The sequence below is a fragment of the Polyodon spathula genome, chromosome 24 (genome assembly GCF_017654505.1).
Source record: "Polyodon spathula isolate WHYD16114869_AA chromosome 24, ASM1765450v1, whole genome shotgun sequence".
Classification (NCBI taxonomy): domain Eukaryota; kingdom Metazoa; phylum Chordata; class Actinopteri; order Acipenseriformes; family Polyodontidae; genus Polyodon; species Polyodon spathula.
The window spans coordinates 12,226,105-12,253,120 of NC_054557.1; the positions used below are offsets into that span (position 1 = coordinate 12,226,105).

General features: G+C 40.6%; 1 protein-coding gene across 3 annotated transcripts in view; it reads right to left on the reverse strand.

Moving 5' to 3' along the window:
* Nucleotides 1–7,539: 7,539 nt before the first annotated feature.
* Nucleotides 7,540–27,016, reverse strand: part of LOC121299086 (leucine-rich repeat serine/threonine-protein kinase 1-like) — a 38,856-nt gene continuing 19,379 nt past the window's right edge. For 2 of the 3 annotated variants that reach the window (XM_041226604.1, XM_041226606.1), the window contains 22 exons: nucleotides 26,617–26,746; nucleotides 25,698–25,810; nucleotides 25,123–25,337; nucleotides 24,126–24,290; nucleotides 23,270–23,442; nucleotides 22,693–22,813; nucleotides 22,287–22,446; nucleotides 20,958–21,234; nucleotides 20,609–20,780; nucleotides 20,018–20,187; nucleotides 19,121–19,260; nucleotides 17,810–18,059; nucleotides 17,053–17,222; nucleotides 14,402–14,599; nucleotides 13,822–14,102; nucleotides 12,503–12,697; nucleotides 11,903–12,054; nucleotides 11,086–11,203; nucleotides 10,657–10,773; nucleotides 9,683–10,548; nucleotides 9,420–9,518; nucleotides 7,540–8,723 (listed from right to left, as the gene is read on the reverse strand). In XM_041226604.1, coding sequence (XP_041082538.1) covers nucleotides 8,546–8,723; nucleotides 9,420–9,518; nucleotides 9,683–10,548; nucleotides 10,657–10,773; nucleotides 11,086–11,203; nucleotides 11,903–12,054; nucleotides 12,503–12,697; nucleotides 13,822–14,102; nucleotides 14,402–14,599; nucleotides 17,053–17,222; nucleotides 17,810–18,059; nucleotides 19,121–19,260; nucleotides 20,018–20,187; nucleotides 20,609–20,780; nucleotides 20,958–21,234; nucleotides 22,287–22,446; nucleotides 22,693–22,813; nucleotides 23,270–23,442; nucleotides 24,126–24,290; nucleotides 25,123–25,337; nucleotides 25,698–25,810; nucleotides 26,617–26,746 — 4,460 coding nt within the window. In that variant the 3' untranslated portion in view covers nucleotides 7,540–8,545. The remainder of the gene's footprint in view (nucleotides 8,724–9,419; nucleotides 9,519–9,682; nucleotides 10,549–10,656; nucleotides 10,774–11,085; nucleotides 11,204–11,902; nucleotides 12,055–12,502; nucleotides 12,698–13,821; nucleotides 14,103–14,401; nucleotides 14,600–17,052; nucleotides 17,223–17,809; nucleotides 18,060–19,120; nucleotides 19,261–20,017; nucleotides 20,188–20,608; nucleotides 20,781–20,957; nucleotides 21,235–22,286; nucleotides 22,447–22,692; nucleotides 22,814–23,269; nucleotides 23,443–24,125; nucleotides 24,291–25,122; nucleotides 25,338–25,697; nucleotides 25,811–26,616; nucleotides 26,747–27,016) is intronic. The other variant, XM_041226605.1, reaches the window with a different exon arrangement.

The window sequence follows — 27,016 nt, forward strand, 5'->3', positions numbered from 1 at the left end:
ATGGGCATTGGTGTACATATTACATGAGTATTAGTAAATATGCTGTTTCCTATAACCCATACAGGTCTTCAGTGTTTAAAGAGTTCCGATACCAGTTAAAAAGCTAAATATCTTCCCTTTTAGCAGCACAATGTCTTAATTTTCAGGTTTTAAAGATTTTCTGATGTTCTTATATTTGGTACAGTATGTGATGATATTTCAATTTAAAAGTTCTAGGTTAAAAAAAAAAAAAGTTGCTGCTGCTTCTGGATACCTCATCATTTCCTCTGCTGTAAATCAACAACTTAAATCCTTCATTTTGGCTACAAGCTGCTGCATCCTAGTTTAAGGATAGTCAAGTTAGACTAGCCGTAATCATTAAAAATAGGTCAAAAATTACAAAGTAGCCTGTCCTCAAATGAAGACAAAGGCACTTAATGGATTTACTTCCACTAAAGTTACAGGTTTGCCACCTATTTCAGGTTAACATCTAAATAAGTTTGACTGTTTGATGATATATATATATATAAAAAAAAAAAAAAAAAAACAGTAACAGTTACAAAATATGGATTTGAGGCAATACAACTCCTAAAAAAACAGTTAACTACAACCTCATGGCATTCATATACATTCCCCTAACCCCTCAAAAAACATCTGGATCATTAGCTCACTGATAAATGAACACAGCCCTCGAGAGTGTCAGGAAAAGGATGCTAGCTGCTGTTAGTATCTTGAGCAGGACTGTTAGGTTAACAGTTAGTAATACCCTTCAAAAATGTATCTACAGTGTTAGAGATCCAAACAAGCAACATCTTGCCTTTAGGCCATTCTCAGCTGCTGGTGATGCCTGTATTTACAGGTATTATCAACGTCAACATCTGTAGGATTGGCACCCTAATCAAACTAAATATAAAACACACCTCCTCCCTGCCCCCTTGCCTTTATCATTTCTCCTTTTGCCATGTCTTCTGTACTGTAGTCTCCATAGCGACGAGAACACAGGATGGCAAAAAAACAAACAAAAAACTTTTGTGTTTTTTTGTACGGTACGATACAATTCTAATCAGTTTCAAATCAAAACACAAAATACAAAACATTTGCAGTTTTAAAAAATATCTACAGTTATAGTAACAATCTTTGAGAAATCCTGTTGGTACCTAAACAATATTATTTCACTTAATTGAGGTCTGTAAAAGAACTTGGATCTGAAGTAGCACTTTAACACATTAAATCTATAACTAAACCCCTCAGGTCAACAGCAGTATAATTGACTATGGAAGCATCTTCTCTGCTTCCAGAGGTAAAACAAGGTTTAATCAAAACTTTCTTTCACAATGAACACACACACACACACACACACACACACACACACACACACACACACACACACACACACCAGTTACACCGTTATCCTTTAATTAATCAATTAAGACCTGAAAAAAGGGAAACTGACTGGCTCAGATTTTTCAGTCTCCTGGGCCCTGACTGTTGTATCAGTTATGCTTTGATAAATAAAAGCCCTACTCATTGCAAAGCATATTGTTTTGATTAGAAGTAACTGTTGCTGTAGCTTCAGGGTAAACTGGAAAAAATCTGGATCACATCCTGGAGGCTTGTGGGTACACTTTCCCTATTTTCTGTTTAAAATGAATGAAAAAAAAAATAAAAAATCTTGAAACAATTTTCAGAACTGTGTGCTAAACCTGGCTAAGAGCTGGCCACAGTATAGAGAAAAATACCTAAAATGAAGAAATGAAAAAAACATGCTCTGCTTCACAGGTACATGTGTATTTTAAATTAGTTTTATACTAATTAAAGTCATCTGTAGAACACATGGCTAAAGAGTTTCTAATGCCACTCTGGTTTTAGAGTTGTGCTGATATGATGGCAATAGATATGGCTCAGCTCCCTTCTGCGGGAACAAAAGTCTATTATTTCAAAAGCCAGTTAGAAAGACCAGTGAGTGTATGCTGTAATAATTATAGAAGTATATTCCCAACTGTGTAGAAGCTCCACACTCAACACAGAAATCAACAGCCCCTCAGATGAAGATTACTGCATTAAGACTCTCTCCTTCACTTTGATCTATAGCCCACTGTAATGACAGGATGCAACAGTGACTGAGAACTAAAATTTGAACGATATCAGATTATAATGCGACAGCCAAGTATTGCACAAAAACAAAATTAGAAATAACATATTTGTCCCTGTACTTCAGTTCCTAAGTTTTGAAGCCTCCCTGTAACAGGGAACTGGCTTCTTTCTAATTAGCAGGGGAAACATTTTGCGCTCAAACTAATTTTGGAAAAAAATAAAAGTCCTCCTCCAAAACACCTGCAGTTTTTGACAAGATGAAGTCGAAGATTGTGTCTGAGCCATGCATGGGTTTGCTGGCTAGTACACATCTCTTCAGCCTTCACCTAAGCAAGACAGGAAGCAATTAGATGGGATCTCTAGATGGTGGCTGATTGCTTAATGTGGAATATCTGTGCAGGAATGTGTGTGAGTGTTTTAGAAGTAAAGGCCTCCCTGTTGCTCTGAAGGTAACAATGTAAATCAACAGCTGCCTCTGATTTGTGTTATTCAAGTCCTCCTCACTGTGACAATACTGGCACCTGGTGCACATTAGAACAAATACAAATATCTCCACGCATTTCCATCATCAGACACACATAACACTTGCAATAAAGCAAGGCCTGCTGATCTCTTGGCTGATTTTTTTTTTATAATAAATGTATTAATTTTACTACTTAAACAGTAATGACATAAACTTAAATATATCTTGCCAAAAGCGTGTTTTATGAAGGGCAATTAATAAAAGAGCCAAAACTGTTCAGGACATTGAACAATGTGTACAACATCAGAACAATAGCAGAATTGTTCTAGGTTACTAGATATGCACAACAAAAAGGTGTTGATTAGTCATAGGCTCAAAACTCCTTCCTTAGTAACTGCAGTCCAGCTTTCACAATGTTTGTTCTTGAAGATGAGGTACACTTTCACAGCTGTGGGTTATCCAAACCCCCCAACCCACACCCTGTGTGTTATTATTGAGATAGATGTTCCCGTTTGTGTTCATTGCTTTGCTTCCCTCCAGATAATAAGCGGTCACAGATCTTTAAGTGGATTTCAACAAATGTGCCCCACAAGGACAGCCCTGCTTCCCTAAGCTGTTATTTAACAGTTTACAGATGCCATCATCATCAGTCATTACAAAACTAAGTGAATGGAGACATTTGGCACCAAGTAACTTAAAATTCAAAAGTTTAATGTTATGAACTAGCACCCTCAGAACCTTTCCTTCCTTTGGTTACCATGGTAGACTTTCCTAAGAATGCATTTCTCTATCCCACTCTTTTTTCGTGCTTAAACATGCTTTTACAGAGAAAACTTCAGCTATGCGCCGAGCATAGGGGCTCATTTATCCGTTTTATTAAAGATTTGCTGTTGTGCCTTGCTTTTTTATTTTTTAAATAATGCTAAGCCAACTGTCGGTACTTGCAGGAAACCTTAATTACCATTCCAAGTTGTTTATTTCACATTATCAAACACTGGCAGTTTTTACTGGAGCAAAAGGCTTATGGTCTCCTAACCCCTATCCATTACTGATGAGAGGGCAGCACAAATAAACATTATACAACATGTGACTGCAAACAGCTGTTTTGTTTAGGAAGTAGTAATGGGTGCTAAGAAACACACTGATGCTCTCCTTAAGGTTAGATTGGTACAAGTTTTGTATTTCACTGAACCATACGGTTGCCCAGGCTGTCGTTTGAAGTATCAAGACCACGGAGTAACAGACGGCAGCTTTATAGGTCAACTGGGAGGGAGGGAGAACAGTTTTTTAAATGTCTGCATATCTGTTGAATCCGAAATGTCCTTTCAGTCTGTCAATTAACTTTTTTTCTGTATGGCTACATTTCAGGCCACTTCTTTTCAATAAATTCAGTCTCAAGGACATGGAGTTGACAAGGCCAGATATACCGATAAGTAATACATCGCCACGGTTGCCAAAAACATTGAAATTTGGCAGCACTTAATTGTAGAGTCAGTCATTTACACAGTATAGAATGTAGATGAATTACAGGCAGGCCGGTTTTCGATTCTCCAGTATTTTTATATTGATTGAAGGCCATTGGCCAAAACTAAAATCAATAATGCAATTAGCATTTAATTAGCAAGCTTAACTTTAGAGTAATGGGCCCAACGGGACACTGTTAACAACAAGCTTACTAACATAGTAACAAATGTTACTCGTGTTAAACTGTTTTGAAAGTTTAGCAACAGAGACCCTAATGGTGCTAAATTACCAAACCCTACCCAAATCAAGCCCCACATGATGTGTGTATGTGGATGAGTGTGAGTGCGGTAGGTCATGTGACTAGTTCAGACCCAATGAGAAACTATCATCTATTGTTCTTAGTAATGCAAAATTTTAAAACAGTTGTATTTTCAACATGAAATCTTTGAATTGACATTCATTCGATCGAATGTAGGCTATTCAAGTAAAAAGTACTGTTAAAATAACAAAAACCGTGAATCTGGATGTATTTTAAAGCCAAACACAGAGGGGGGGTGAAAAAAGCAATTATATACAATTTAAGTGTCAGCATTTGAAATTTTAATTTGGTAAAGCTGTGTGAAAAAGTCCAGTGTTAGGCTGTTCTTTAAAGCAATGCTCAAGGGTTCAGTTTCTGGAGCGGACTCCACTTTCCTGCTGTTAACACGACGGTCCTAGACCCTTCTGCTGCTCAAACGAGTCCTTGTAATTTAGCTCCAACTTTCTCTCCCATTAGCTTCCCTCCACTTGACTACACCGGCCTCTCAGGGGACAGTCACTGGGGGCTGGCCACCATATGGAAGGCATTACCAGCCGTCTATGGCCAGGCCTCTTGCTGTTTTATGAGGAAATTCACCCCCTTTCTCAGAACAGCCAGGAGCTGCTTTATGGAGCTGACCAGGCTTCCTAGAAAACAGTTCTTGTAACTGAAAGTGATGTGTGGGGTTTATTCTGAGAAGCTATGAATAATCTTTGAGTGTTACCGCTAGTAATTGTACTGTAGTTTCATGTGCCCATGTTTCAGTTGTATTGAGGAATATGTTCAAACCCCCCCCCCCCCCCCACTCTTCGACGTTGATGCACATTTTTCCCCAAGCACTGCAAGTTTTTCGTAGTGTCAAAAAGAGGGACATTTACTACTGTGGAACTGACTTCTCAGCTTACCTTCAGCTTGTGTCTGCTGCTGTGCAGCTGTGAGCGGGGCTGGTGATGAAAAGGACAGTTGCATTAGCAATTTCGGGCAGTGCACTTGCTTATTATATTAAATTGCACTGAAGTCAATTATTTCAGAAAGCTGGGCTTTGTAATCCAGTTTACATAAAAGCACCATACACATTGTATATATTATGCCTGTGTGTTAAATTGCAATACAAAATCCAGTATAAACTAAATAGGACAGCTTTCTGACTTAGAACAGTGTTGCTCACTTGTGGTTCTTCGAGCTCCGCACATTTTTTTAAATCAGGCCTTTAATTTATGTAATTGATCCGAGAAGGATCAATTGAATAATTCAAATTAAAAGCCCCAGTTGGAACATAGACCTGGACTGGAAGAGCCACAACATGCCAAGCTGAGTGTGCCACCGACTTCCTTGATAATAACGTATTGTAGTTTCTATACATTAAGGACATAAGGGTAGGATGAGCTTCATATTATTTATTAAATAAATTTATGTAAATACAGTAAAGACATATCAATGACTTACAAGTAACCAATTGGGAAGATTATTTGATAAAAAAACAATGCCACCTAGTGTCTATTAAATCAGCAGGTAGCAGAAGAAGTGTGTGGTGAGAGGTGAGCAGGAAAGCAGCTCTTCCTAAAAAGATTACGGCAAGCCATTAGTTGTCACAGACTTGTAAAATACTTTAAAGTCTTCAAAATCAGTCCGATGTTGCAAAAGCAGTCAGCATTTGGCTTGTGCAGTGTTAGCTGTCATTATTAAAAACAAATGAACTTTTTATTTCAATTCTGTTGCCTACAAAATATGTTCATCTAGCCAAACCACAAAGTCCATATTCACATTTTCTTTCAATAGGGCACTAAAACTATTGATGTATTAAATCAACCAATCTAAGTGACCCTGATACATGGGAATACAGTGGACACGCTAGACCAGTATTTCTCTTGCCGCACTTGGATGTTTTGAGGCACAACTTTGCAATTAATCTTTGCCATCCGGCTTTCAGGAATGCTTGGTTCACTGCGATAAAACAGCGAGTCCATGAAACAGAAGCACAAATGATTACTTGTGCAGTTACAAATATTGGTGACATTTAGTTGGCATTTGCTGAATACTTCATTAACATTTTAAAAGGAGCCAAGCATGTTTGGCTTGTCATTACTTAGAACTTGCATTAAAACACTGTCCTGCTTTCGCAGCAGACTGCAGAACACAAACCCTCTACCCTTCATAAATACAACCCATCACACGAGGTTCTGAAGAGCTTGAAGTTGACAGTACAGCTGAAATGATCCGGGCTTGTTCAGAGATCTTTTGCAAGTCCAGAAACATGGAAGGAGGATGTGTCGCCACGGAAAGTGACCAGCTCGTGTTGGAAGGGAATTGGGACGACTATAAAATGGGGCTATTCAGAGTGATTAGAATGAAGCACCTGTACAATTCAGAATACTGTGTGCAGAACATGTATTCAGAAGAGTTATGGAAGACAATGTTTTGAACTTGATCCTTAACACACAAAGGTTGGGTCTGCTGGTGCTGAAAGCAGCACCAGGAGATGGTTTTAGTTTTTATTAAGTCTTCCATCAGTACTGATCAATAGCACTAATTTGTGGTTACTAACAGCTTAACAATACATATTTTTAACAGCCAGGTGCAGATCCTGTCATCGCTTTAATAATTCACCAATCACCTGCTAAATGTCCAGGCCCAATTTATAACAGCCTGTGGACGAGGGCTGAGGAAGCTTGTTCCTACTCTGCCAAAGGGTGTAACTGCAAGGTCCACATTACAGTATGGAAACCAGTGGAAATGAAACACTGCAAGAAGCTCCTTTTCAAGGGGTTTGGAAAGTACTTTTCAGTGAGTTTTCATAGTTGGTGTATTGTATTTAGGGCTTCTGTTTTTTAGTTTTTATTAAATTTCATTTTTTGGTGCTTATTTTTAGCTATAGCAATTCTGGAAGCTGAACTGTAGTTCACAGTCTTAAAAAGAGAAAAATATGTTTGTAATGCATTCACACAAAACAAATTTAAAACTGCCCTCATGTAAAATTAAAAAGCAGAGAAAAAAAATATGTTCCTCATATTTACATATGTTCCTCACCCCCCTCAGCCAGGTTCAAGGCCTTCACTTCCATCAAAACGTCAGGAATAAAAACGACCATGGGTTTGTTTCCAATTTAAAAACATACAATAAGGCTTTATATGACTAATGAAATATGTTCCATTCTCTATGTAGGTCACAGTTTTTAAAGCATGACTTTTAATTAAAAAAAAAAATCTGGTACTATTTTAGGTTAAAGTAAGCTCTGTTTGCATGCCTAGTCATACTCTTCCTAGGCCGTTCAATTTGGAGGGTGATATTGTCTTCAAGGTCTTCTTTCCTGTCATTAACCAAAACAACTACGCCCTCCCCCCCAAAATAACTGGCTTTGGTGGCCTTTCTTTTCTTTGTTCTTTATTTGTTTCCCTAAGAATGAAGAATGAAAAAAGGACAGACCATTTAATGCGGGCTTTTAAGCACAATTGCTGTTTACCGTTCCTGCGTCTATTTTTATGAGCGCATAATAACAAAAACAAGACCAAAAGGAGTGACTTGCTGGGGGTAATTAGGGGTTTAATCAGACACTCAATTTGAAGTTAATAAACAGCATGGGTAATTATTACTGGACAAAATGATTACTGTTTTTAGTTGTAGGCAACTTGATATCAAATGGACCTACTGTACCTCCTTTATTAACAGACAAGATTGTTCGCTTTTGCATTCAACCATTTGATTTTGTTATTGCTCTCCTACGTGGAATACATTATGGTTTTTATATGAAGACCAGTCCAATTTATTTAGGTTTTATTTACACACACACACAAAAAATCTACATATACAGCTTATTTCATGATATTTACAAGAACATTACACATAGCCCAGTTAAGTAACATGGGTTAAATAGCATTTCTTGCTCCACTCAGAACATGCAGTGCAGTATATTCAGGGTCTGTTTCTAGCATGCTATGTTTGCCCCAGTGTCTCAAATTCTAAATCATTTCAACGTAGCTCATATTTGGACATTGTAAAGGCATCCATTAAGTTAGGCAGCCTCTAAGTAGTTTAGGGTGTTCTAATGACTTTACAGCATGCATGTGTAACCTGATTCCAATAATAGCCACACACACACAGTGTTTGCAAGCTAACAGTTCCATGTTTTTCTTGTCTACAGCACTTCTGGTCGAAGCATGCCTCCCTTCAGGTTGAAACAGTGAAGGCGGTCAGTCTCTATTCCCCAAAGCACATCCTTCACAGAGGCCTGATTTTGAGCCACACAAGAGCTACCTTCTTTTTCTCATGCCGATCTCGAGCTTTCCCAGCTCCTCGTACGACTGGTAGAAGATTTCAAACTCTCTGGCTCCCCAGCCTCTCCAGACAGCCAGGCACCACTCCATGTTTTCATTCTGAAAGCCGCACACAACAGTGTCCTTTGCAACTACAGCAGCTTCAACCAGCACCCTGGGAAAAACAGGCAGCATTGACAAAACAAAAAAAATCAAACTTAAAGTGCGGCTACCGAGAAATGGGAAGGTAGTGCTAGGAAATGCTTCCCGGAGAGGGCTGGCTCAACACATTGCGTAAGAAGGTGCAGTTGCAATAGGAATCTAATATCAAAAGCTAGCCATGATGGTAGTGTATTAAATGAGTTTAGGGTGCATTGGTGGTACTCAGTTTGAAATCCCTACAATCCACTTTGCATTTATAACTTTAAGCAAAAATCCCCCTTAAAAGGAGAAACAGCTGGGAGAACTTGAACGGGAATACAGTCAAGCAAACCACTAAAATATGAAGCTTAATGATTTCTGTGAGTCTTCTGAAGCTGAATCAGCATATATGTGTAAGAGCATTTCAGGTCAGGCATCTATACTGGTGGGTATAAAAGTATAATAGTTTGGTAAACTATGTAAAATATATAGGACATGCTTTGACCCCAAAACACAGCATTGGTGAAATAGCCAATTTAAATATAAATGTATAATGAAGCAGCATGTACACACAAAAGTGTTTTTTTATTGTAAAATACTTGCCTAATAATTATAGTACTTATTTCTGAATGTATTTTTCTTCTAAATAGCAATTGTGTACTTTGAACCCTGCCTAGATTTACACATTACACCAATCATACGGGAATAATTTGGATATAATTGAGCTTACCCACGTTGAGCCAGCGCAGCTTCCTTGAGCACTGCGAACACTCTGCCCCTGCTGCCAGACCCCTTCTCCAGCTCAATAACGATTACATCCCCGCCTCTCCTGCAAACGCCAAGCCAAACACCAGTGAGGATACAGGAACAGATAGGAGGCAAAGCACGACAGTCTACAAACTCTACAAAACAGGGACATGCTGCCCGCTACACTAGTGTAATCTCTACCATGAGGTCAGGTGGTAAACGCTTTTCATTCAGGAGACTCGTTACCTTGGGATCCACAAGGTGTCCTTAACTGCGAGCACTTTCACAGCTTGCAGGCCCTCCACAGCGTCACCCTGGGGAGAGGAATCCATGCTCTCCGGCACAGGCATGCCCATCTGATTCTGCCACCTGTCCGACTCCTCACATTCTGTGGAAAAGGGCATGCTGGTGGAGCTGGTAAGAGAATTCAAGATTCCGGAGCTGGACCGGTCAATCTGTGACAGCCCGTCGGAAGAGCAGGAAGACATGGAGCAATAGTCTGTCAGGGAGTCCTGGTGTCTTATTATCTGGGTCCCCGCTTCCTCACTGTAGATGATGGTCACCTCCCCAGGGCTGTTGGTTTCAGAGCCCTTCTCATCAATGGAGGGGGAGGTGGAGGAGGTAGGTGTAGTGTCTGGAGTCACCTCAGCAGATTTCTGGACTGCAAACATGTCTCGGAGAGGATTGCTGTCTCCGCAGAAGTAGCGGGCACACAGCTGATATGTAGCGGCGTGGTACATTAGCAAGGTGTTGGTCTTATCGTCCAAACACCAAACTGCCTCTTCTCCACCGCAGCCAGAATTGCAGGCCATTGAGATGACAGTGGAAGGACAGATGTACGGATCTAGTCTTTTTACAGCCTGAAGGGTCAAACAGTCTATGATGAGAATGCCGGGGCCAGTGCTGTACCAGATCTCCGAGCCGCTCTTCACCAGCACCATGACCTTCACCGGGTAGGGGTTTTGTCGTGGGTCGTCATCCGAGATCTTAAAGATGGATTTATTGAGAGTGTGCGAGCACAGGTAGGATTGGCTTTCATGTGGGAGGTTATTGATCAGCGTGTACACTGCAACTAGTCCATCTGCCATTCCGACAAAGACTAGCGGTAAAGTCTAAAGAAAGACGAAAAAACAACAAATGTGAAGCCCTGCTGTGTTGTAAGCTTGGTACAGTGCATGGGAATCTCAGTTTGAAATAATCCAAACGACTTCAGCGCTTACCTTTTTCTTAGCAGGCACTGCAAGCATGCAAGTTACAATAGCCGGGCAGGGGAGACACTTCTGTGGAGTACTTAGTGGACACATGCCTTTCAGAATGTAAATATAAATATTGTGGTCCTACAAATAAATGACATGGTTACATATTTTTAGCATAAGGTCACAAAGTGCACACAGCTTCTTTTAATATGCATGAGCTTGTATTTATAACCTTTTATATGCAATACAAAATGACCGAACAAAGAAAATTCTCATAGACTAACATTCTCCATCATTCCTGTAAAAAGAAGCAGGTAATAATAGACCCGTACAGCATTACACAAAACAATGATCTGATACTTAGCAATGAAAAGCCTTGGCAGAGCCCAAAAACATTTCACACAGATTAAGGCACAACATCTTTGACCTGCTTTTAAAAGTCCTTGGCACTACCTCTGTCGCTGTCCAGAGTACATTCTCTATTTTCAGTTGACAACTCAACTTCATTCCACGACAAGCCATTCTCTGCACTTCCACCAGGCCTTTCTCTATGTTCACCACAGTGTAATTCCTGCGATTGCAAGCAAAGCATGTTGAAATACACAGGACAGACTACTGAGATGCCACATCCAATCATTTAAATAGATGGCGGAAGCATATAGTAATGAAATCACATTTTAGTGGGTACCCTGCTGCTTTCAATAGCCCCCAGAGCACAGTATTATAAGAAGTGGCCATGCATATTAACAGTACATTTGTGCTTTTTCCTAGTTAGCCCAACACAAAAACAATCACATAAACCTCTCTTTCTGTCATTATCCTGAAATAAAAAGTATCAATTAAATGGTTAAGGCTTTAATGAAAGGCTGTGCCATGACCACAAATCCACAGGGCTCTATAACAGTACTGCTGTTAGCAGTGTTGACTATTAAAAGAACCTGCAATGTACAGTTAGAGTCCTGAATAAACCAAGATCTAGCTTAGACGATATGCTAAATATTAGCTTTATACTGTAAAACCGGAAACAAACTTGATCTATTTTTGGCTACTAAAGACTGCTTATCAAGAATCCTCTGTCATTCATTTGTACTGCAAACAGTGGGGCTCAAGATGTATCTGTATACACATGAGGATGGAAAGAACCAGGACTAAATGAATAAGGTGTGTCTTCTTTATAAATACGTTTAATATTAATTTTTAGAACAATTTTCAGAAACACTGCAGTGATCCTTGGCTCAAGTGTTGATTCGCAGCATGGAAATGGGAGTACCTCTCCTCATTCTCCCCATCCCAAAACACAACAGTGTGCTCCTGCTCTGTGGGGAGGAACAGCTGGGAGTGCCTCTCACTGGGCAGCAGATACATGAAGGTAGGAAAGCTGGGCTCCTGCATCTGCTTCAGCAGCGAGAGAGCTACAGGACGCTGAACACAAGACAAAAACCAAAAACAAAGACAGTCAGGCATTTTCTAGTGGTCTGAATTCGGGATATCCAGGCTAGTGTTCTATTAACAGGGTATACACAGTATTTTCAAAAGCTCCCAGACAGACCAAAATAACAACATAGCAAAATACTGAAAGCTGTTATCCCCTTTAAAGGGCTTTTTGGTTATCTTTGCTGCTAATGGGAATCTAATTTGGCAGTTAAAATGACAAGATAAATAAAACTTTCTATGTGTGTTTATAAGTAATGAATGAATTAAATAAACAATGATTATTAAATAAATAATGGATTTGCTCAAATACAGACTTCTGTGGATTGGTCCATTTCTTAGTTTAAGATGTTAAAAATGGTTAACTGTGTGATTATATGATTTGTGCCCATGTACAGTGGTGAGCTGACACACACAGTAATAACTCTCCCCCCTGTACCTTCTCAGGCTTGGTGTCCCAGCACTGCAGCATGAGAGTCTGCAGGCAGTGGAACTGCACCTCCTCTGGGAGTCCCAGCACCGGTCGGATCCCCTTGGAGAGCTTCTTCACAATCTGCAACTGATGCTGACCGAGCACAGGCCGTCTCCCGGACAACAGCTCGTACAGAACCATCCCATAGGAGAACATATCCACCTGGACACAGGCACAAACAATATAGAACCATCCCATAGGAGAACATATCCACCTGGACACAGGCACAAACAATATAGAACCATTCCATAGGAGCAAAAACCATACAGTGCACACTGTCAACCGGGACAACCATTGAGACTATATTGAGTAAACCAGGAATTAGAATCAATTATCAGAAACAGTCACAGTCTCACTGTTTAGAAAAATACAGTAAAGCCAGACTATGGGGTGTCAGGTCTGGCTAACTACGTCCTGATCTTACTTCCATTACGATACAACCTCAAGCATTCTACTTAGAACACTGGACTGTACTGCAGAAGGATGTGGATCAAAGCCCCAGTTTTCATGAGCGTACTGTGGTCAGTACACGGCATTCTTTTTAAAATGAGAAGGACCATCTCACAGGACAATCCAGGGCTGCATTTTTTTCAATCAATAAAGCAAGCACATGTGCACATTGTCTGAATTTACAGAACACAGCATACTGAAAAGGGATGGTTAGATGATTTTATTCTAGAGTAAACTGTATGAAAAGAGAGCCACAATTTAGTGCAATTCAAGAAAGAACAGTACATCAGATAAAAACAATTATTTAGTAATTTTGTGAACACAAAAAGCTGCATTTACTCAATTACAGAACAAAAAATAACGAGGCGGTGATTGCTATGAAAGTCCATGTCTATGCTTTTAGAGACCTATAATTTTCCTTTGTGCAGCGTGGTGAAAAGTACCAGGCAGTTTCAGCAGATTTAAAAATTTTTCTTTATTTTCCTATAAGAAATAGATGGCGAATGTCATTCTCTGTGGGAATTTACAGACCTCACTCCACACTGCCTCATTTCATTAGACAGTCAGTGGTTATTTACATAATAGATAAAAGCCAATAGAGTTAATGAGCTCAGGTCCAGGTGATAAAGGCCACATGAACTCATGAGAACCACGGGTACAGCTACTCATCTCAAATGACTGCACAAAGACTTCCACTGTAAATGTAGACGGTTTATCAGATTACCTCTGGCAGGGACAAGGGACAAAGTATATTACAACATTAATAAACGGCATTTTGAAAAAAAAAGTCATTGTTCAGACCTATAATAATTAGAACCTCCAGGAAGGTTCCGTACCTTCTCATCATAGACAATGCCAGGCAGGATCTCTGGTGCCTGGTAGCCCGGAGTTCCTTCCACCCCCAGAGCTCCTTCGTGGAACGATTGCCGGGAGATTCCGTAATCTGAAAGCTTGACGTTCACCGGGTCGTTGGTCTCCAGTGACCAAACTAGAATGTTGTCAGATTTCAGGTCACAGAAGATGATGTTCTTCCTGTGCAGGTAGGCCAGCCCTGCTGCAATCTGATAGGCTGCCTTGAAGGTCAGCATTGGCCCCAGTGGCATAAACAGGACTCCTGCTTTGAGTAAATGTTTAGATTTCAGTGAGACTAGGACTTATTCAACCAGTGCACAAGCTAGGCTTTGTGAGTGAGTATCTCAAGCTTGAGGGAAACAGAATTTCAGAGATTGAAATAAGACTCCTACTGCATAGCAGTTTCACCCATTCCAGGTTTTAATATGTGCTTGATTAGTCACAGTGTATAGATGACAAGCTCAGGTGTGTCTTATTAAACTCATAGTAAAACCAGGAATGGAACAAACTGCTGTGCAGTGAGAGTTCCCTGGAATTGGCTGTCGATTACATTAATGTACTTACCCTTGGAGTACTCCTCCAGCACAGTGTTGAGGCTGCCCAAAGGGGCCAGCTGCAGAGCGAAGCAGAGTGGATGAATGCTGATTCCGATCAGAGACACGATGCATGGATGCTGCAAGGAGTGGAGCATGCTGGCCTCCTGACGGAACTCAGAAAAAATCCTCAGAGCATCCATGGACCGCAAGTGTCTAACCATAGTGTCTGAATCAATATTGAGAAAAATAAGAATATTGTAAGCAGGGCATTATTTGTTTCTAAATAGAAAATACGTTGGATTTGAACATTAGGATCTTACTGTCGCAGAGTGGCTGTGAAATACCCCTCCTGTCTGCAGAAGAGGGAGTTCACGACTGCAAAGGCACCAATCTGAATGAAATGAACGTTTATTCTGAATTATATTGCTATATGCCCCAGCTACATAGACTGTACCCCCCACTTTTTAAACCAAATTTATGGCAGACAGCCTTTAAGCCCCAAACATAATACTTTTGTTACGAAACATGCATTCTGAAGGTCTCACTACACCACTTTCCAATAACGAGGCTATTAAAAGTATTCCTAGTTTCTCCATTAGTCTAAATAACAACTGTATGCTATATTTACACAAGCAGGGGTTAGTTTCAATATAACCAAAGACAATATATCTCTGGTGCTCGAATTATACTGCAGCAATTTACAATTTAAACAGTTTAATGACTTCATTAAAAATAGATGACGATACCATACTGAGCAGGGGTCCACACTCAGTGTTATGTTACTCTGGCAGCAATTATTTTATTTTCGTTAAATCATACAGTTTCAAGTTTTGTTGTTCTAACATAACACAATGCAGAATGGAGTTTTCTGAACACTGCTTTTCTTTCATTCAGCTAAGAGTTATTGACATGTTTGTCACCTTTAGCCCTCCCCCTCAGCAGTCACAGTGTGAGGCAGCCCCTGCTAGGAGGGGCTGTAAGGCTTTAGTCACTGTGGCCAAAAAGGAAACACTGTAAAAACTAACAAAAAATGTATCACTTGACGTCATATTCGATGCCAATGAAAAGCTTGCAAGTGAAGAGGTCTCTGGCTAACAATCAGCATGAATCTTATGTAACCAACCAGCATGCATCTAAAAGCACTGGTTTACTGCATTTTCCCCATTTTGTCATTTCCTGCTAACCCATGTATACTTTAAATGATTTATTTATTTATTTATTTATTTTTAAAACTGCACCAAACCCAGGTAAAACACAGGATGTTAGAAGTGGAACAAAGTGATAAAAAGATCAAACCATTTTAAATCAACGGATTTCCACCAAAGCCCAATGGAACTGGTTTATACCACTCATGGATAGAACGCAAATAAATCATGCAAAAACAATTCTAAATATTCCAAACCGGTTTGAACGAAGTGTGGAATACAAGACGCACTCCTGAAATTGTTCTAGATTGACAGCTGGGAATATCAATTTGCTGATAAGTGGAAAGTGGTTCTCTTGTTGCTGTATACATTCCAGTTATAATGCACATTTGATATATTGTGCTTCCCACTGATTGAACAATTATGGAAGGCAAGTTTCAACCCCCAAACTCCAGCTCTTACAGCATCATGCTGGGTTCGAATGAGAAAGGAACATCCCCGGAAACAGAGATCCAACCGCAAAGGACACACGTAGCATTTATACAAGCTCTTCTAACCCTTCATCAGAATCCCAAGCCTGTTTGTCTAGTTAAATGAAATCCCAGTGTACCTCTTTTCTACTCCATCAAAGGGGAGTGATAGGATCTCAAGCTCACTCTACACTGTTTGCACTGCACCCCATTATTTATCCACCAGCTAGATACTATACCAGATGCCCAGCATCAGTAGAATAATGTAAACAGCCGAAATATTTTACCTTACAGTTATTTTAAAATGTAGAATAGTTTAAGAACAGAGAAGCGAGCTCACTGCTAGGCACTACAAAAAATGAATATCCAGTTTGAGAAAATCTCTACCATGCTTGATAATTATCACTCATCAAGAAGGACAAATGCTTTAGACAAATGATTCACTGGAGCACCTGAAAATGTCAAAGGGCTTCACCATTTTTGTGCTAAATAAAATAAAATAAAATAAATATATAAATAATGTCCTAATGGACATTAAAACAGTCTCTGCACAATTATTAATTGGTTTCTTCCCTATTTCTTATCTTTATAACAAACATGATATTGATTACCATTCCAGACTTTTAGGGCACCCTGTATATTATCCAAGTCGTGCACTGTAGCCAAATTCTCATTAATATACACTGGATTTATTAACTTGTGATAGCAGTCATCAATCTGAATCTTAAACAATAAAAATCAAGGCTGCTGTTTAGACAGGTAATCGGCAAACATGTTTAAAAATGAACCGAGTAGGGAGAGTGACCCATGTGGGAGCGAAAGGTAAAGGGCATGGATTTTCAAGCGTGGGGCTCTTCAGAGCAGAGATGGAAAGGAACTGTGACAGACTGAGCAGGCAGCAAGGGAACAGCACAACTGTAATAATAAAGGTCAGAGGTGTGAGAAGAACTGCTGTCATCCCCACACGGCACCCTCAAGAAACAGCATCCGGCAGCTCCACAGCATCGGCGCGCTGTCATTCCTTGGAGGGTGGGAATCTCGCTGGGTGAAAAGGGCACCCTTACCTGTGCTGGCATCCAAGGACTGCTGTCGACACCTCTTGAACTGGAACCTTTTCACTGCGACAGGTGTGTCCTTGTATTGGGCCTTGAATATAACGGTCCCACTGCCACCCTGCCCAAGGATGTTGCTTTCATCCTCGCTATACTCCAGGCTGCTCTTTTCAAGAAACAACCTGCAACAGAAACCACAACTTCATACACCCTCCACGTCACGGACAAGAAACCCCTTTGGATTATTACATTTCATAGAGGCATTCATTATATTTCAGGTTCCTTTTATTTGTATTTAGTAGAAACAGCCTGCAAGCAAACTGTATACAGCCTTTTCTATGCCAAGACCAGGTGTGCCTAGAGCATTCATTACAATGATGTTATTGTATGTGGATAAAGGATTTCCTGAAAACAACCCTCATTGTAAATATTACAGACTTTGTTTATTGCATCAGTGTACAGCAAATGCTGACTAGAACACATGATCTTGCTTTTCCTGCGTAATATTGATGTATGTATATATTGTAATGCATATACATACAGTAAGTGCTGAAATAAAATGGAACAGATGGCTGACATTTTAACCCCTCAACAAAAATAATAGATTAGGATTTTTGTTTTGTTGCGCATCCTCGAACCAAAATCCAAACAGAGCGATGTTCATCTGGGTTGCACACTGTGCAAGAGATGAATATTGGAGACTGCATACCGAGAACAGGCACAGAAAGAGAGCAATGAGAGCTCCAGCAAGAGGGAATGAAGGCGTTACCGTGCAGGGAGATCAGTCATGAAGAGCTCTGGGACCAGCTCTTGGAGGGGCACTGGGACAGAGGGGTGATTCGGACAGACAATGTGATCCAGTTGCATGGCAGCGTGAACGCAGTCCTCCATGTTGAAGTAGTGCACTGCCCTCGATGCCCCCGGCACGTCTGCCCTCTCTGTGGTGGCTGTAGCGCAGAAGGGGCACGGCGCATACTGCTCGATCAGCAGCGTGCCATCGTTTTCACTGGCAGTCAGAGCTGGAAATGAAGACTGGCATTGTAACTGACTCTGAAACAATGCAGGAGATCCTCAGCAGGCATGCAAAGAAGGAGCGAGCAGACAACCAGAAATCTGCTAATATATATATATATATATATATATATATATATATATATATATATATATATATATAAAATAGTAATTTATCAAAAAATAAAATGGATCAAACTATAAAATTTGTCAAAACATCACATATTATATCATTTAAAAAAGTGCATTAATAATACAAGTTCTGGTAAGTGAGTCAGATGCAGGCAGAAAGCTGTTACGTTTGTCACTTGCAACACACAGACGATAGCACAGAGGATAGCATACTCTACTGAGCTTGTTTAAATAGTTCTGAATGGCTGCATAACCAACAGGTCAAGAAGAGTTATACCCAATCAGTAGAAGTTCTAGTATGAACCATTTTACTGGTCAGTCAAGGTCACCAACTGAAGTGTGGCTCATATTAATGCCAACACTCCAGAGAGGCATGCCTTGGATTCTGCAGTGTGTTATAAAAAAGACAGATGTTGTACAGAGCCACGGTACACTACGACGTTTCTTTAAGCTTTATTCAGACTTTATTATTGAGTGTTTAATGTCATAGACCATCTGAACACATACTCCCATTCAGTCTGGCTGCTTTTAAAGAAATTCTGACCTCAGCCCTGTTGCTAGTGTTGACACTACATTATCACAACGCTGATGCCCTGAAACCAGCTGCCTTGCTTGAACAGAAACATGTTCGCCCCACACCTGCTGCAATATGTAATGTGTTGATGTTGAGCTTTAGTGACTAAACCTTAAGAGCTTGAGTTTGCAGACCCTATTTAAATTGCGAGTTGATTAATGATGGAACAGGGCTTGGGAAGCTTATAACTCATTCCCCAACACCAGGGCATTGCAAAATACAATTAAAAGCATCCTACAGGACAAGCAATTTGCCTGTGATGCCTAGAACACTCCAATCTTCTGCCCAAAATCACTATCAGAGGAGCGAGTGCAGAAGCCTCAGGAAGGATCTGAGCAGATGTAATGAAAATCAGACTCTCACCAGGAAACCACTGATCAATCAGGGAGTTCACATGGTCTGTAATGAAAGCCATGGCGGAGAAATCGCGGTTTTCAGATTGGCAGATTATTTTGATTCCTCCACTCTTCTTCTTTTTCCAGTTCAAATCTGATGATTCAACACTACCAGAACAAACAGAAAGGCACAAACACCACATCACAGACTGCTGTGGATCTTTCAGCTCAAAGTGCCAGTTGTGTACACCATGCTATACTGGGATTCTACTGTGCTTTGTCAATATCAGTATGGCCACCTCCTATACAAAAAACAACCCTTTAAGTCAATTCAAAATGGTAACCTCACAGTTGATGGATTCAGCCATATAAACACATGCAGATATTACTTCACACACATATGGTTGTCCTACAACCCAACACAGTACCATGCAGGGATGGAAATAAGACCCCATTGCGCAGCAGTTTGAATCAGTGGAATGGGTGAAACTGCAATTCCATCCCATTAACACTACACTATCATGGCTGTTGTTGCAAATCTACAACGTCCTGGTAATGCTGTGGTCTGCCAATGATTCTGCTAAGATTTCTTCATTTTTATAAAGACGTCCCCAATCTTATTTTTTTTTAGACAACGCTGAAACCTAGTTTGACCTGAAATGCTCCGACACAAATACAAAGAATCTCTTTGACACTGTAATAAAGGCGAATTAGCCTATCATCATCTGAACAGAAGTATTAATGAGTCACAGAATGGAGCATTTGATGCAACAGGCTGTTATTTATTCTAGTGAGCCAAGACTTCCCTTAATTCAAGGGAGTCTGACCTGAAATATTGCAGCCTGGCTGGAAGCCTGCTGGAGGAGTTCAATAATATCATACAGACTGCTTATTGTACTTGAACGTGGAACTTTATTCTGGTTACCTGAGGTAGCCACCGTCAAATGTCACCAGCAGCCCCTCCTTCCAGTAAATTGTCTGGCTTCTCCTGACACGGAAGGTACTGCATCGGTTTCGCTGCTGGTTGCCAGCAAAGCTATAAATTATACTCTGCCTTTTTCTCAGAGACTTTGTGTTCTTTTTGTTCTCAAATGACTGAAAAGAAATAAAAATAAAAGGAAATAAAAAACACAACACCATTGATTACAGAAATTCTCAGCTTACAATGTAGTCATTTGCTGTCTGAGCAATCACTGTTTTGTGCGAGTCTGCTTGCAGATTTTATGGCAAAATAAAATCAGTAAAAGCAAAATAAAAAAGTATTTCTCTCTTTAATAGTCTTAGTTTCGTGTTACTAAATAAAAAAAAAAATACTTAATGTACATTTGCTGAAATAATAAAAAGGAACCGCTGCATTTCGGTTGGTATTTATGTACTAGTTTGAGATTCAGTGATTCACAGTCGTGTTCTCTCTCTCTCTCTGCATTCCATGGGTGATGCTCCCCAGAGAATACCAGAGCTGTTCGGAGGCCTGCCCTCAATTCCCCTTGCTGTTTCATTACAAGATTACAGGTACCTGCAGGTCCATTTCTGTGAGGCTAATCAACATCCGAGCTATAAACCTCTGCCAGAATCCAGCTGGGACGAAGCTCATTTTGAAGAGCCTCTGAATGGTGTTGGCTGTCTGCTGGCGGAAGCCGTGGATATCCAGTCCCGGTTTGGGCGGCAGTAGATGAGGCAGCAGGTAACTGCAGCACAAAGAGGTCAGAACATTTGTGAGCAACTGCACATTTACAAAAGAAAACCCACGTTAAAACCACTTTCCCTTTAGGGCATTCCTAGAAAGGTCTCTTCACTGATCATTTTCATACAGAGACAAGCGCAGAATACAAATAAGGAAGGAGACTGCTTTCAAAAGGGCTCACCTGTCACTGGCAACTGGAAGTGCGATTTCAAACTTGGCAAGAAACTGGAAATACTGCTCCTCAGTTTCTGCAGTGAAACCGGTGCCCACCAGCAGCATGCGCAGGTCCTCTGCTTTGATCACGCCGTTCTTTACCACCGACTTGGAGCTCTTAATGCTGATGATCCTCTCCAGACACTCCGACAGCCACACCGCGTCCAGGAAGTACAGGTTTCGTAGGCCGTGGCTCGTGTCAGGGAAGTGGAGGAGCGCTCCCGTCTCGATCAGGAAGCTGAGAGCTGTCGAGAAAGCAGTTGGCACACTGGCAGGTAAGAATCCCTCCTGGGCAGGCTTGAGGTGAAGCTCACATCACCACTACCAGGCTATCCCTGCTCTGTGGTTAATAGCAAACAGGTGGGCTTTGGTCTCCAGAACGTTTTAGAGGCACCGATTTGATCACAAACATTGTTCCCCAGGTTAAGTTTATATACTTTACTGGACTAGATTTATTTATTTAATCTGTGTGTCAGAATGCCTGCACTCCAATCAGAAGGAAACCAAAACAAACAAATGTGCTAACATGACTTTAAATGTGAGCGACTTTCTGACAACTAACTGCAAAATAACTTCTATGAATTAGTGGCTGAAAGGGACTGGAATCCTCTATTCGAGCACCTTTTGCAACACACAAGGTCTCCTTTATCAAATATCACACATACAATATGTACAAGTATGTAGAATCTACAGCTATGGCCAAGCGTTTTGCATCATCCAATAGAATTAACAAGTTTAGCTTCATAAAAGGTTGACTGAAACCTGCTGGATGATGTTACGTTAATATATGGAATTACATACCATTTTCCTATATACTTCATGAAAAACTGACTATATATATCTATATCTATATCTATATCTATATCTATATATAGATATATAATAGCTCAATCCTAAAATTCTAAGTGAGACAAAACCTTTAGCCATAGCTGTAGGTGGAAAAGACTGTGAAAAACAAAGTCTGTCATCTTGCTTCTGTGGTTATTTCTAGTGTCTGGCTGTTCCGAGAGCATGTCCAAGAAAACTCACAATACAATGAAGGAACTGTCAAAAGAAAGGAAAAAAAAGTGGAAGCACAGAGTGTGCTAGCATTCTCTTGCCACAGTAACTCTTCAATTAAATATCAGACTATTACAAAACACACTTGCATATGAAATCTACTCAGGGGTCCTACAGCAGATTATGTGGGTAATTATAAATGTGGCAATTGACTTTAACTTGGTGCTGGGGCTAGGACAGGAATGGGGAGCTCTGAGAGAAATGGATCCTGCACAGCGAGTTTGGGGCTAGGACTGACCGCTTTGCAGGTCCTCGTAGTCTTTGATATCACTGTCAGGGTTCTGCTCTATGATCTGCTCCAGCTGCACGTCAGTCAGATACTGGACTTCATCTTCCAGGTCTCTCCTCAGCCGCTCCGCTAGGACTGCTTCTTGTAAAAGTAGATAGCTTTTGGGTATCTGAAAGGTTACAGTTATTGTAATTAAAAAAGGGAACCAATTCATTAAAAACACCCCTATTGTTCTAGACAGTGCTAGAAATGAGAGATTCAGTTAAAGCCAGAGACAAGCTTTTCATTCGAAAAGGAACTTTTTTAAAAATAGATTTAATAAGCTGTCCACAGGAAAAAGGATTTATGGGCCCTTAAAATTGACTGACTGCTCTGCACGGTTCTTCTGCTTTTTTTTTTTTTATAGAATACTCACCAATCTTCCCACAAGTTTCTGGGGCGTTGCCGCATTGGACATATCCTTTATGTTACAGGAAACCTGAAACAGCAACCTTCGCAGCCCATCGAAGCCCTCGAGGGTCTTAGAAGACACTTCTCTAGAGCAGAAAAAGAGACACTTGTGCATCAGCACTGCTGGCCAGCTCGCTCTCTCTGTTAAATGCTACTTTAAATCAACACAAGCAGCTACCTTTGGAGACAGAAACTATTGCTTTTAATTGAGAATGGTGCCGAATGAGAATAGGCGCGAGTATGCATCTGAGCACTACCATTTGACAATGGAAACACAGCTTTACTACAACAGGGTCTGGTATAATTTCTGGGCTGCAAATAGAGATTTGTTTTTGACCTGCAGTGTTCATTCCTTTTGCACAGTTTGTCTGATAAGCAAGACGATTAAAAAGCTAGATGTTGTACTGTTTTTCAGTGATGGAACATTTTGGCAGATGCACTTAGTAGAGATGTGTCTGGCTGTGCAAAAGGGATTTGCAATTGTAATTCAGGTTAGATAAAATGCAGTGGAATGAGAATGTGATGAGAAAGGCTGTACTGACTGCAGGTGTTTACAGGTGACGTCGGGGTAGCCCGTGGCTCGGGTTCCAGATGGGGAGCGACACACTGCCAGGACGTAGGCACGCAGGGTGGCGATCCTCTCTGTGCGGAACTTGGAGTTGATCAGATCGAGGTGGGTCCCTACCACCACCACAGCAGCATTCGGGGCTCGGGCCTGCAGTGAGAAACAGCAAGGTGGAGATCACTCCATTAGTGGAGCAAAAAAAACAAAACAAAAAAAAACTATTTGTTGACAAAGCTTTAAATATATCGGCACTTATATTTTAAGAATGTGCAATTTGCATAATTAGTGAATTAGGTAAAAGTAAAGTTGTTAGTTTTGTTATTAGTAGGTTTTCCTTCCACACACACACAAAAAAAAAAAAAAAAAAAAAAAAAGTACACCCTGGAAAAAAAGTTGTGATATACAGAGACCGTTGTATGTAGCTGGCTATGTCATTCATCAGGGATTAGCAAACTCCAAACCCCGATACACACACTAAAACACTATCCTCCCAGTTACCTTCGATTCTTGCTAAATCTGGGGCCAGTAGACGTTTTTCTGAGAATTCCCAACTTATGCATCAATAACGGCTTCTGCAGCTTAGAGAGACATTTATAAATCTACTTTTTAAAAAAAGTGAAACTGATTCCACCCAGCAGTAACTACAGTGGAGCTGGACGCTACCTCCCACCCACAGTGGCTGGCTGTACCTTGGGACACCATACTGTACTGAATGTGTTCACTGAAACACCAGGGGGAGCGCAGAGAGCCAGGGGCAGGGACAGGGGAGGAGAGGAAGAACAGTAGGTTAATAAAAAGGGTTCCTAGGAGAGATGCAGTGGCCTCTTTCTTACCTCAATGTTTAATAACCAGGACTGCAGGTTCGCCACAGCCTCTTCCCCCAGAGCCAGGTTCCATATAACTACATACAGGGCCTTGTCAGTAAAGAAACACTGATTGACTGTGGACATGTTGGCAGGGCCTCCAATATCCCACACATTGAACTCCACTGAATCGATCTATTCACACAAGACAAGAACAAACCGCTCTATAAAACTGACAAATAATGCAGGCAATGTTTCTACTCCTCTGTGCGTATCTGAGCTAATCAGAAAAAAATGACATTAATCCCAAATCCCTTTTTTTATTCAACCCTCCATATAGCTTATCCAATTAACCCTTAAAATGCTGCAGATTGTGCTTCTGTAAAAAAAAAAAAAAAAAAAAAAAAAAAAATTACATTTGAGTAACACAAAATCTGTCTGCTTTATGAAACCCTTCAAGGTGTAAGTTAATCATCTTCCAAGTACCGTTTATACTGCTTACACTGCAAACTTTACACATAAACATGTAACTTAGTTAAATATTGACTCCAAAAAGAGAATTAAAATCAGACTTATTAAATATTTGTATCTTTTACTGAATAGAACCAGAACCTTTTTTTTATTCTTTGGGGTAAAGGAGAAATGAAATGGGCCAGAATGGCACAACCAACGTGAAGAAAAATCAGAGGAACAGCAGAGATTACCACACGTTAAACACAAATAACTATCGAGTACAGGAACCACAGTGCACACAGCTACTCCTTACTTGGACTGGATTTAAGTAGTACATCACAAGTAGAGGGAAGGGGATTCACACTTTCCTTAAAAAATAAGTTTGGCTGTGTTAATGCTTTACAGTTACCCAAAGTGCAAGTTCAAAACATTAAAAATTCACAGTTTCAAAATCAAAATATTCAATTCTAGGAAAACTGCGACTCACAGGAAGATAGCAGAGTGCAAAATAAGGCGACCCCTGCTGAAAAGTTGCTATAACACAGATACACAGCACTACAGTATGCATGCCCACCTTGGCTTTGACACCATTGGGCCTCTCCAGCTCCCACTTGCTTGTTCTGATGCTGGTTTCATTTTGCAGCATCTGCGGCACTTTCCCTGTCTGTAGGGCTTCCAGCAATGCGGATTTCCCCTGCCGAGGAGGCCCCACAACGATCATCTTCAGCAGCTTGCACTTCTCTGCCTTCCTAAGATGAGCCCTCAAGAAAGCCAGCACTGCAATAGGACCTGGATCAATGAGAAAATCAACCGCAGTGAAAAAAAACACATTCAAACATTTAGTAGTAGTACTAGCACTGGCGGTCTTCCATTTTCATTAATTTTGTGATTGAGACAGAGTTGTGGATGTACAGCAGCTTATTAACTAACAATGATGTCTTGTGAGCCTATCAATCCACCTACAGTTGTGTGTTTCTTATGGAATTGTTACTGCCTGAAGCAGCTGACAGAGTGCCATCAGAAGCTCCATGCATCGGCTCCCCAGCTGTCAATGCAGTGTGCTTAGACAGACTCAGCTGCCACTGTGCAGGAACACCAGCCGAGCAGACAGGGCTAAGAGGTCGGCACATCTCAGGAGATGGACATTACCTTCCTTCCTGACCTCAGCTGGGATGTTACCAATATTCAGCTCTTCAATATCCAGCTGCCAAAGATTAGACAGCTGTCCTAGTTCAGGAGGCAATTCTCGAATCCCGGGATTACTGCACGGGAAGGAAAGGATACTGCATTATACCAATGTTACTGTATACTCAGAACAGTACTAACCACATACATATTCACACGCTTAGTACACATATGGTTCTGAGTGGAGGACACAGGAATAAACAATGAATGGCCACCAACAGACAAACTCCAAGAACTGTTCATGTTTGCATTCCCCAGAGGGAAGATCTGCTTATCCATTTTAAGTCTTTCCTGTGTAATCTGCATCAATCACACCACGTTGTTAATGGGGCCAATTTGGAAAGTAGTCTTGTTTCTGACGTGGGTTATGGATAGCTGAGCTAACAGCAACTTGACACCACTGAAATTCACACTCATATACATATATATGAAAGACGAGAACACTGCCACACTCTGCCACTGTTGAGGTTTATTTTTTATACATGTTTATACACGCTGTAAACACACATCAATTATAACAAGAAAACATGTTGATAGCTTAACAAACATAGATAGTTTACAACTAAAGCACTTCCCACTTCAGTAGTTTATAGGACTAGCTAGGAATGAGATGGTCATGAGAGTACATTACAGTAGGGCACTGCTCATCAACATTGGTTAGGTGATTTGATTTGTGGGGATTATACCAGAAACTGGTTTAAAAAAATAAATAAAAAAAATAATATGGCTCTAAAATAAAAAAAAAAAACACCAACAACGAGGAGAATATGGCTATCCCTGCTGTAAAGAAAAAAAAAAAATCACAGAAATCACGATAAAGTCCCCTGGAGAAACACGTTTGCAGTAACGGACTTTACATTGCCCCACTGCCAGGGTTACTTACTGTGACAGATAGAGCTCATTCAGGCTCTTCAGACAGCACACTGACTGGGGCACTGCCTCCAGCTGATTATCATTCAGGAACAGGACTTCCAAACACTCGCTGAGGAACCCGGGGAATTCGATCAAAGAAGCTGACGGCGAGAGAACAACAGCTACTTCACACGGTCTAGGAGATCAATACATTACCACGGGCCAAATTCACACATCTTTACACCTGCACAAAGTGTCCGCTTTAAAAAAACAAACACACTCGGATTGTAACACTATTTCATTTAAGTAACAGCAGATATCCAGAGGTAAACTTTCTAATTTAGTACATATTTTAACTGACCCAGCAACATACTACAAATGTGTATTACCAAGGAGATAATAAAAGCAGCCCAATTTAAGAAGGTACTACT